The sequence below is a fragment of the Gavialis gangeticus genome, unplaced genomic scaffold, assembly GCF_001723915.1.
Source record: "Gavialis gangeticus isolate Ggan-Ray unplaced genomic scaffold, GavGan_comp1, whole genome shotgun sequence".
In the NCBI taxonomy this organism is placed as follows: Eukaryota; Metazoa; Chordata; order Crocodylia; family Gavialidae; genus Gavialis; species Gavialis gangeticus.
In genome coordinates, this window is record NW_017729022.1 from 3382069 (window position 1) to 3394522 (window position 12454).

General features: G+C 36.4%; 1 protein-coding gene across 1 annotated transcript in view; it reads right to left on the minus strand.

Moving 5' to 3' along the window:
* The window catches only part of FOXP2 (forkhead box P2), a 317473-nt gene that overhangs the window by 189382 nt on the left and 115637 nt on the right, over nt 1–12454 (minus strand). The window contains exon 3 of the mRNA XM_019514547.1: nt 10972–11061. Coding sequence (XP_019370092.1) covers nt 10972–11061 — 90 coding nt within the window. The remainder of the gene's footprint in view (nt 1–10971; nt 11062–12454) is intronic.

Sequence of the window (12454 nt, forward strand, 5' to 3'; positions counted from 1 at the left end):
GTATCATTAGTCTCAGTCTGCTGGATGCAACAGAAAGCCCTCTGAGCCTTTGTTTTACCAGGCTGAACTAACCAAGCTCTTTTAGACTCCTCTCCTAAGACAGAAGGATCAGGAAATGGACAGCCTTTTCCTGTCTAGCTTGAATTATTTTTTTCTTGAACTTGTGTGATCAAAATTGTGCAAAAATATTTTAGGTGAATTTTCATAGATGCTTTATATATATATCTCATACATCTTTATACATTATACAATAATGTACAAAATACAAAAATACAATAATTTCCTATCTCTATGGGAAATACTTTGCTTGATCTAGTCTGCCATTTGCAGATTCACAACCACATAATGTTGCTGGTTCTTGGTCATCTTGTGATTATTCTGGCTGCATTAGTCATTCTGATAAGCACCTACCCTATAGCATAATTCTTAGGCTTTGGGTTTTTTCTAAGTGCATTATCTTCAACATTTTTTATATTAAATTTAATCCCATGTATAGTATTTCAGTCTTCAAAGTTGTCCAGTTCTTCTTGTATGATATTTTGATCTTTCTCTGTATTCTATTGTTTTATCAGCAAATTTCATTAGTACATTCCTACCTCTCGTGTTAAGGTCATTAATGAAACATTTATATCACTCTTTATAGACCACTCACTTCTGTTGACAAAAGAACACCAAGCAAGCAGGCAACTGTCTATCCATCTTGGTCTATCCATTACTATGGATCACTAAATCCCAGTTGTTCCATGAGGTCTATATGCTCTGACATCTACCCAACATGTCACTGACTAATGTTTTAATTACAATATATCTTTGTCAGCTATTTTACAGAATACTCTTTTTTCTGTATTTAGTTTTGTTATTACTAAGCACTGTGCCCACAGCTCAATTTGCTCTAATTAGTTGCAATGGCAATTTGGAAATAATAGCTGTTCCAGGGTAAACTAGTGTTAAGAAATTCTTAGCTTTCATTCTGTGGAGCTTTTCTTCAACATTAAGAATATATGTCTTTTTTCCCCCTTTCCTAATTGTATGGTTTTCTTAAACCAGTGGTTCTCAATCTGTTTAGACTCAAGGCACCTCTCAGGAGACTCAAGGCACCGCTCCATAACTTTTATGAATTGAGCAGCAATTCATTTAAAAAATGACTTATTAATTACAGTGCTTACCTCCTGAAGAGGGGCCAGGCACTGGGGGCAGGGAATGGCCAGCCAGGGCCTTAGCCTTAGCCTGGGCTTATCTGCCTATCTCCTCACATCTCATGGCATCCTTCAAAGGATCTCAAAGCACCTGGCACTTTGGCTGAGAACCACTGCCTTAAGCAAATGTATTTAGTGTAATCAAGTGAGAATATCATGCTCCACTTCTGCTTAAGGTTCCTTGTGAGAACAGCAGTTGCTGGAAAACAATACAATTCCCTTTTTATGTAATTTTGGTAGGATTCCTTTTCAGAACCTCCTTTGTCATTTAGTAGGTATTGTTTAGCATCGCTTTGTGCCATGGGGTCTATTTCACACCATGTTGCTATAATCAAGAAAGAAGCTGATTTTTCTCATGCTAGCATGCAAAGAACTACAATTTGCCTGTTGGCTTATCACCAGATAAATGTGCAGTAGCAACAGAAGATGCTGAGATGAGAGTTTTATGGGGAAGAAATGTGAAGTGTTAGCATCAAAAATGTCAGTACTTAAAAGCTGAGCTACGGTGCTTTCCCCATGTAATGGGCAGTCACTGAAACTGTTCCTACATTAGGGCTTAAATACAAAGTTTTATACGATTATTCGGTTAATTTTTATATATATAGTTTTAACTTACATACTGGCAAACTGAATTGTGAACTAAAATTAACACCTCCCCTGGTGGTTGCACCTATGTATTTTTTCCCTTTTACTATATTTAAAATGCTGACAAAAAATCACCTTGTTTGCTGTAGCTATTTCAAAATTAACACCTACACATACTAAAGAAAATACTTATAAATATCAGCCAATGCGTATGAGGTAAGTAACCAATACAAATAGCAAATTTATGAAGAAAAATTTATTTGCAAAGACAAAAATAATTACTTGTTGTAGTGAAAGGAACTGAGCTGGTATATCTATGTGAGTGTCTGTCTTGAATTTTATGTAGAAGAGAAACACAGAAAAAGCAGTATACATCAAGGTACCTGTTCTTTCTGGGCGTGGTTGCTTTAGTGCTTAAAGAAAGGCTTTTGTTTTTGGAAGAAATTTCTGGCAGGCTTTTAAAAATGCTTACTAATTGCCCCTGGAAAGAGGGCTTATACCCTATACTTGATTTAACCTGGAACAGCTTTTAAAACTATAGTGACTCACCTTATCTCATTAGAACGCAGAGCAGGTGGTGACTTAAAATTAAGCAAAAACAAATGAGAGTGCCAAGTAGTATAAATAATATTTCACTCAGCTGTTCTCTGGATTAGTAATTTTTAAATCACTGTATATCAATATGTTTATTAAATTGAAGGGTATCAAGAGACCCTCTCTTTCCCTTACTTGACTGGTAGAATCCTAAGCCTGAATAATTAGGGACCTGCCTGGGAGCAGATTCTTTAATAGAAACATGCTGAGTGGGGAGCCATTCACAAGTCCCCAACTCAGCTCTTCACAGGCTTTTCTGGGCAATCAGCCAGCTCAGGGAAGAATCAGACCAATCAGACCTGCTGCAAAAAGTCTGGAGGAGTGGCTCAAGAAAACCTGCATCTCCCACTACCATAAGGGAGCTACTCATGCAGCACAAAGAGGAGCAGTTATGGAGAATGGGAAGGCTGTGCAGGAAGCATGGTGGGAGGGTTAGGGGTGGATAGGGATTTCCAGCTGTTGAGACAGTGAATAAAAAACAACTCCTTCTTCAGACCTTGGCTCCTACAGTCCAGAAATGAGATGAGGAAAAAGATACATGCTCTGCCACCTATCTCATTCACAGTAGTATCTCCTGGGTGTAAAGTAAGTGTTGGGTCCATCCTGCGGAGAACCTGGAATTGCGTGCATGAGAAAAGAATATTTTCTAAATCAGTGGTGGCCAACTTATGGTAAGTGTGCCACAACTGGAATCTAAAGTCTGAGATAGTGCCGCTCTAATAATCAGCAACTGCTCTTGCCCAGTGCCCCTGACTTGCATCACTACCCAGATGTGGCAACACTGAATTTGTACACAGTTCCCACAGGACCAAACTCTTGATCCAGCACTGACTACTGACCATTGTCCTCTCCCTGAGGGCCACCCAGTTCCTGTTGCTGGTTCCCCCTTTAACTCTGTACCTCACAGACCAAACACATCAGCTACCTCTGCCACTTGTGGCACAGGTGCCATGAGTTGGCCACCATTGCTCTAAGCATTGGGCCTGATATTTGTGAGCCTAACCAAAAGTCAGACCTTTTGTTTCATATTTCATTAAAAATATAATTCTAGTTAGAGGGCAGCAAAAAAGAAACTGGGATACCAGAGTGAGGAGACCAACAAAAAAAGGATATATGTTTCAGAAGCAGTCATAGTAATGGAACTGAATTAGAGAGAGGGGAAACCAGGAGGATGTACAGTATCCTAGACTTATATTTAAAAACAAAATGCTTCTTGAAATCAAAGATCATATGTTAACCCCTAATTTGGAAATTTGCATGATTGTATGTAGAACTTGTATAAATCCCCACAAGACAATGTAAAAGGTTGCAACTCAACTTACAGTGTGTTTGGTGCTATCAAAAAAGAAAGAGTCCTTGCACAAAATAATTCTTTCCCTGTATCAGGCACAATCCTCCAGCTATTATTGTCTCATTTCCCTCTTAGTCAATTCAAGCAGCTACATGAAAGAGCGGCATATAATCTTTCTTAATATGTCCCTATAAAATCCAAAAGGTAGTAATATTTTACATACACAGCTAACTGCAAATATGTTTATCAATTAAATGTTACCTGAAGATGTCAGGTTTAAAAATGTTACATATAAATTATATACATATTTTCAACAACAAATTAAGATTCAGATGAATACAGGAGATAAACAAGATAATTTATATAAAAAAGTTTTATATTAGACGGTGATGGTTACCTATGAACCTATAAACTGCCATTCTATTATTTCAATGTAAAGATTGTTTTTTAAATGCTTGTTATTTAAGAGTGAAAAATCATTTGGGTATTTTTCACATGGGTAAAACACCTAAGTGACCAAAAACTGAGGCTCTGTAAGCATTTTCTAATAACTGTGCTTTGTGCACACATTATAAAATATCTGACTTCTGGTTGGTTTTTTTCTTTACTTGCCTCATTTATCCCTCTACACTAAAAGGAAACTGTTTTTAACCCTACTGAGAACCTACAAGCAGGTATATTCACCCATCTGTCCATCCCCACATACAAAGCTCTTAACTAAAAATAACTCTCTTGCCTCCTCTCTCTCGCTCTACGGTTGCCCTTGCCTCTACAATGAGACAGCACCATTTCATTTTGACTTCTGTTTTGCCATTTTGAAGGGACAATGTTTTGTTTCAACATTTTGTTTCATTTCGAAGCACTGTTCCGTTTTGTTTCATCAAAACTGTTTTGCTGTTTTGATGCATTTCAACATTTCGCCCATAGGCTATAATGGGGAATCACGAAACTGCCTATAACTTTGTCATTTCTTGCCTGATAGCCCCTGCTGAGGCCACAAAGCCTGTCAAGTTTAAAGGAGCTAGGTACAGGGGTTTCTGGGAAACTTCACCTCAAAATCTTGAAAGCAAAACTCATGCCACTTAAAAGTGCGAACACAAAGGTGGGGTGAAAACAGCAGGCATGGTAGCTCCTGCTGAGGACACAAAGTCTGCCAGGTTTCATGGATAGGTGCAGGGATTTCTGGGAAACTGCACCTGAAGCTGCTGTCAAGCAAAACTTGTGACATGTGGCTTTGTGTGTGTGTTAAGGCGTGCCATCACTGGAGCTGGGGCCCCAGAGCACTGGGATCAGAAGGGACGTCAGGGAAGGATCACAGTCACTGGCCAGCTACACAGTCCATATGAGAGCAGTCCTTCCCACCGATGTCCCCTCCCTCTCCTTCCTCCCCTTTGCCCTGCAGGCAAGCCCAGCTTTGAAACTTGAAACTTTCAAAATGTTTTGACTGCCCTCATTTCGTTTTGAGGCTGTTTCGAAGACTTTTGTTTCATTTAAATTTTGCTGTTTTGAGCTCAGAATGAGTCAAAACAATGTCAAAATGAAACAGCTGACAAAATTTTGCACAGCCCTAGAAAACATATCACTGCAGAAAAATTCTGTACCTTAACAGGGTAACTCCACATGCTTCCTAGCTCACTTATTAGGGAAAAATAGGTGTTCGCTTTTCCAGTAACTCTGTCTCAAATTTAAATCTTCCTCACGCCTTAATGTAATTCAAATTTACTCCAAGCTTTTATCTAGGCCAAGCATTTGTCCACAATTATACCTGAGAGGGCAAGGAGGCTGTTTATCACTACTCCCCGCCCATATTATGTACTACATCAATGCACTCTACAATATAAAAAAATTCTTCCCTTGCTCCTCTGGTTGGTAAGACATACTTAAACATTTAAATGAAAAAGACATGAATAGGATATAGTTGGCTATAATGCCTTGACAGAGTTTTGGACTAATTAAATTATTTTCTATTTTTGGTTAATGTAAAAGGAAACTCTAAATAAGTTCTTATCCAGACCATATATTTCTTATTTTATGTGTTTGCAGCTGCAAATTCTTCACTTACTTAGACAGGCAACTGGGGTACAGGTAGCCTTTATGAGAGAGAGGAAAAAATGTTAAATCAGCACCCCCAGTTTCTTCTCCACATTTATTCCTATTGTGATTTTTTTTCTTTTTTATTGTTTATGACTAACAAAAATATTATACTTGTTCAGGATGCAATTTTCTGGGAGTGTGGCTGGCAGGGTGTGTACACACATACAAATACAACCCCCCCAAACTGTTTCTTGAACAAGTATATTTTTGCTAATAATTTTGTGTCTTTTTATCAGCTGTCAAGGGAGGTGACTGAACTAGGGGCTGCACTAAGGAAGACAGACTAAGCAAGTGAGCCCAGGAGACGGTAAGCTGCATGCCCTTTTGGTACATTTTTCTCTATCTGCTGCAGAAAATGGTTCACTGAAGCACTTGCTCATGCTCCTACTCTTACCATTTGCTACTTGATAAAGTGCACTATATACTCAGCCCAAATACATCTCACTTAGATTCATCACTAGCTTCATGCTTTCAACAGCCACCGTACAACATTCAGTATTTTCTTCTTCTAGTTTGGATTCCTTTTTAATTCAGTTTTAGTATTTATTTGCCATTTGGCATTTTCATATGATGAAATAAACTTATTTTGTGGGATTAATGATTTTGGTAGGACAAATCAGGGCTTGGACTTGCTTTGTTTTGGGCATGTCCCAAATTTATGACTGAATACAGTTAAAATAGTCTAATTTTTCAGACATGCATATGTATACATATATGTATATACACATGTATCTTCCACCTACAGTATTCTGAATACTGAATACTAATTAAACAAACATTAAATGATGAAAAATAAATGTATACTTAACTTGCTTAAAACAAAATTTTCTAAAATGATTACTTGAATAAAGTATTCAGACTAAACAAACAACACTTACTTTAACAACCCAACACTCTATATACAGCATGATATTTATACAACAGGCTTGGTACATAGTGAGCTTAACCCTTTGATTCCAGGAGTCATGATTTCCTGACACAGCATCCTAATGCAAAATGTATTAGTATTAATGTTGAAAACAATATACCTTCTGGCTCTAAGGAATTAATAACCAGCCAGTTAACACTTAATACCTTAAAACTAAAGAAGTCAAATAGATTATCTCTTTTTTTCCATTTAAGATAAAGTTTTAAAGGCTGACTTTTAAAAATAAAAAAATCCCTTATAGACACTGCAAATGGACAGAAAAAGCTAGGTTTTCTTAGGGAAAAATTAACTTTTTGTCCAAACTGGTATGTTATGCTGTCTACAGTAGTATATAACACACGGACAGTATAACTTAAGCTGCAAGAGTTGATTACTGGGAATAAAGGAAATAATCCTACTGCTGAACACTAATGCTCGACTACAATAGCAAATTGATAGCATTTACCTTAGAGTTATGTCTCTGCTCTGCACAGTTGGGGAAGAACCACAAGTCTGCCTCATGGCTGTAAATGTAACAAGAACAGTAATGCTGCCAGCTTTCATACCTAAGCTATAGGACACTAGATTCTTCAGTGGCTGTAAGAATAGTTACTTTTTTGCAATTGAGAAGGATCTCCAGTTGCTGGAAGTCTATGTGAATGTTGTTACACCTACTCTGACTATTTAGTGACATTAAGTAGAAACAATTCCATTAGCGAAGCCACCTTGTTCTACCATCTGTTACTACACTTAGAGTGTTTTCAATGAAGATAAATATTAAGAAACAGAAAATAACCACTACTACAAAAATCTTCGTGTTACTACTATAATATGTTTTCCAGAATGCAGAGACAAGACAGAAAAATATATTTTCTTATAATACTTTGGTTAACATCATCTTCAACACTCATCAAAATCCCTATTTAGTTCTTCTGCAATATGTCATTAATCAATGTATGTACTGATTGCGTCCATTCAATTAATGCATGAGAATGATGAATAGCACACACAAACAAAGTTTCAAATACATTTATTCGGATAGCTATACATGAAAGTAAAATTACTACTACAATTGGTACTTCAGTTTGTTAGATAGGATGTTCTTCTCCTGTTTTATGTAAGACATGCTCATAATTATGCCATCTACAGCTCTGAAACCCAGAAAAATGTAAATGAAAAAGTAATGGTAGATCAAGAAAAGAAACCTGGGTCTAGACCACCTAAAACTACAATTTTACAAACTGTGCTGCCTAATGTCCAAGTGTGAGCACCTTTCAAAATTGGTGACCTAACCAAACAAGGATATGATGTTTGTATGGGAAAAGAAGTAAAACTGCCAAAAGAGGTTTTATCTTCCTTTTACTGATCTTATATAACAAGCTATCATTTTCAAAAGACTTTTTTCCCCCATAAGAATCATTTTAGATTACTACACAAATTCTTCCAGAAAGATACCATGGGATTACTAATGGCATACTTTGCAAAGTACAGTAAAACTTCCATGGACCCTTATACCAACACCCTATTGTTGGAAAATTTGTGTAAGGAGAAGTTGAAAATTTCTTTCAATTACTGAATAGCTAATATGTACCATGGGTGACTAAAATACTGCACTTTGAGTGAGGGGCAAACTACTGTAAAATATATCTACAATATACATATACAATGTTCCAAAAATGTGCATCGAATACAATTTATAAAAAAAAACAAAAAATTATGTAAATTGGTTCCTTCTTTTTTCTTCATTGACATATAGAACAATCACACAATTGATATCAAAATGTGAAGCACATGAGAGATGCAATGGCAAATATTACCTAACACCAGCATTCGCCTGCAGATGTGTGAGCTAGTTTAAAAGTTTTATTAGGTTTTTATTGGATTTATAATACAGTCCCAACCTGTCTCCAGTTGCCAGATTGGTCAATTGCTCCAAAATTAGAGGAAATTAGAAACACACTAATATTAAAGCTTTTTAAATATTTTGGTAGGAGAAAATTGTTCTCCCCCTTTAACACAAAAATAAATTCCTAGGTACTTGCCCCCCTTAAATTCAAAGTTATTTATACACATATATCAATACCTGTTCCTATGTACTCTGGTCATAAGTTAGCACTAAATCTGGCATAATAAAATAATATTAATGTACAATTTTATGATCTTTATTAAATATTTTCCCAAAAATTCATCCCAATGCTCAAGATGTAAAATTCCCCTACATAATGAACAATGCAAAGCTCTGTATTAACAGTCAATGGTTGAAATAATAAAAGCAACAAGGTCTTATTTTCAAAACTATTATACACCTTTAACACTAAGGAAGACAAACAAAACTGGATGTTGTGTTCCAAACTTAATTTACATGACATTTGATATATAAAACAAAGTCTGGGAGCAAATTTTGTTTTGCTCTAATTAAAAAAAGCACCAAATAACATTGTACAAGGGACATTGTGCACGTACTGGGCAGCTGGGGCAAGAACTGGCAAAAGAAGCAGCAATCCTGGCTTTGGAGAGCGAGTAACACTTCTGAAAAGAAAATATTTGCTTTCTCTATTTGCTCCTCCCCTGCCTCACTACCGGACTCTCTCTCCCTGGAGTGCAGGGAGTAGGGAACATCTATTTTCCCTAGGGAACATAAGAGCACAGAGCATCTCTCCAATCACTCACTCACTCTCTCTCCCTACCCTCCCTGAACAAGCCCATCTCCCCCTCTCAAAATAAACATCATCCCTCTAGGTTTTGTGTTCTGTCCCTGACTTTGAGTTCTTTCCTCACATTTATCAGCCACTGTGTATACAGTTTTGAAATAAAGATTTGAGTGTGGGTGAAATATGGTTGTTAATCTCATTTTAAATGTTTACTGTTAATAGACAGTAATCTACCTTTCTGGCTATTCTTCTGATCTTTATCCTCAGCTTTTTAAAACCATCCAGCAAAAGACAAAACCATTGTGCAGGAGGTGGGGTAAGGAATATAAGTTAGTCTCAGGACTCCTGCCTACTTTCCACAGAAATGCTAATAGCAGAAAGCCAACTAACATATTAATGTTTAATTCTCCATAGACACCTGCCTAAGTCTTTTGCTTGGTTGTGGGCACTTGTGATTTGGTCTAAAAGTCTTTAACCAAACTGAGACCATTTGCAAGTATGCAAATTGGCACAGTTCAAAAAGTACATTGGAAAGATGTGGAAGTGTAGAGATGTGTGCAGAATTCTTGATGTCCCTTCTTGAATCATTAACAAGAAAAGATAGAGAATGAGAAATCACACACACACAAAATTGCACACGTGAACATATTTGGCAACAAAACTCTTATATTTGGGATCGTCCCTCGCACACTGCAGAGAAAAATGACATTGAAACTCACCAGTCTACCTGAAAATAGGGGACATGCAAATGGCCTTAAGGTTCACACAGAAAAGTAAGTTGGGCGGCCCAGAAGAGAATGGTAAGATGTTTTCCTTACTCTCCAAACAACACATAATCATCTCTCATGCACAATCATCCTTTTTCCTGCAATCGACTGCCATTCAGTAGAGGAGAACTAAATATTTGGTTTACATGAAAAGAGAGAAACCCATTTTTGCCAGCAGCAAACAACTTCATGTGTAACTCCAAATTATCATTCATTTATGACTGAGTAATCTTTAAAGAAACTTCTTGGGATAAAACGCTTGTCTTTTACAAACAGTACACATTATTTTATGAACAATGTCATCAAAATAATTATTCAATATTGGATAACAGTATTCCTATTTACCACCACATAATCTGAATGTAAAACAACCTTCCTCTGAAACCTGAAAACATACTTTCCTAAAAGCAACAGGAGTAGCTCTTTCAAAATTTTAAGCAGTTGGGTTGTCAGCTTTGGAAATGTTTTGCATGTATCATTTAAAGCTGGTAGGTTATCTAGGGCTGCTTTGTTTTCTTGTACTCTCTTTACTGGTAGTTCTGAGACAGACATTTCCACAATATAATCAATTTGTGAGTAAAAGCTCTCACAAATCTTTTAAGATACTAGAGAAAAATCCTTTATGCAATACATACTGAACTCAAATTTGGCCTTCTAATTTCTGTAGTGATCTTTTACACACCTACAACCTAACACACAAGATTTTCCCTTTGTGCAGTGAGTTTTCCTTATGAATTAGAATGCACTTCCAGCATAAAAGCATATATTCTGTATTTTGTGAGACTCTACGCATGCAAGAACACATGACGTGTACATAAATATGTGTGAGAGAAACCAGTGCACTTCCTTGTGAATAAGGCCCCAGAGGCAAGGATATTTTACTAACCTGCAGTGGTCTCTGTTTATCACTGCCCTTAGGAGATTTCAGTCCACTTGTCTGTTGCTGTAAGAGCAGCTGTCGTGCTGCCTGGAGCGCCTAAAAATAAAGAGGCAGTCCTGAAATATTTTTTTAACATTTCCTAGAAAGAGACTGGTTAGACATTGTCAATATTAGTTAAGCACATTTAGACAAAAAAATACAATCTTTTATTCAGTTTATAATGACAAGACTTTTGCATTTCTTAAAACAAAAAGTCCTCCAAAGGTACATATATGACTTCACTAGAATTTATGGATATATGTGAAATCCTGCAGGAAATAAAGTTAATTTGTTTAAAGTGCTTGAAGAGGAAAAATCATAAACTGCATCAATAGCCTCATTTCCACAAGGAACTTGTCTTTTGAGTGTTCAACTAAAATGCCCACTCCCTTGTAAATTATCATTCAATTTGCATTTTCATATTACAATTTTGAAGCAAAAGCAGTAGACTTCAAGTGTTACCGGAAGCTGTAATTAAATTTGACAAATCAACACCAGATTATCTTGAAAGTGAATTAATAAGGATATTTATTGAAGATTAAAAACACTTTTTGTACTTACAATTCAAGGGGAAACCTCTCCTTTGACAAAATAAAGTGCAGTTTTAATGCCAAATAAAAATGAGTGGTTTGCATTTGCATTCTTAGTAAAATCAGAGAACAAAGAAATTACCACTCAACCAATCAGATTAGATTCTGTGGATGACAGTATCCCAATCAAAATATAAGATGTTTTCATTTATTTTATGTTTTCATTCCAACTCAGCTAAATAAAGTTAAGCACAAGAAGTGTATATAAACATTCCATTTACCAAAGGAGGGATAATGTAAATTAATTTTCCCTACACAAGTATTTTAAAAACTGCTATACAGCAATACTTACAAAAGGGAATTTTTAAAAAGGAAACAGTTTAAAAGTGTAAAAGATTTACAATGGAACCACTTGAAGAACTCATTCTTCTCTTCAGTGACTGAACACAGTCATTGAAGAGAAAGTATTTAAAATATATCACACTACTTTTTAATACTGCTGTTGCTGGAACATAGAATGCCTAGCACAGAATACAATAAATCTTGTTTGATTAATAATCTCTGAAAAATAATCAAGATTCTCAGCTGATAAAAAAAGGTACAATTTTGATTAGACTCAAATGAGCTGGTTTTTAAGATAGTTTCTAGTATCCATGACAACAGTTGCTTTGACAAGATGTGCATATGGCATTACACTGCCAGCTGGTGTGAACAATGTTTGAACTACTGCATTGAGATGCTGAGCAAACAGAAAAAGTTGCCACGTCTTAACCCTCAGGGAAGGCAGTCATCCCCTGATCAATTATGAAAAGACAGAGAGAGGGCTGCTACAGTCTGGCTCCAAGCAAGTTTTCTGAGAAGGCAGGCAGACATAGAAAACCAAAGTAAACAAACTGAATGCACTAGCACCATCTCCTAAC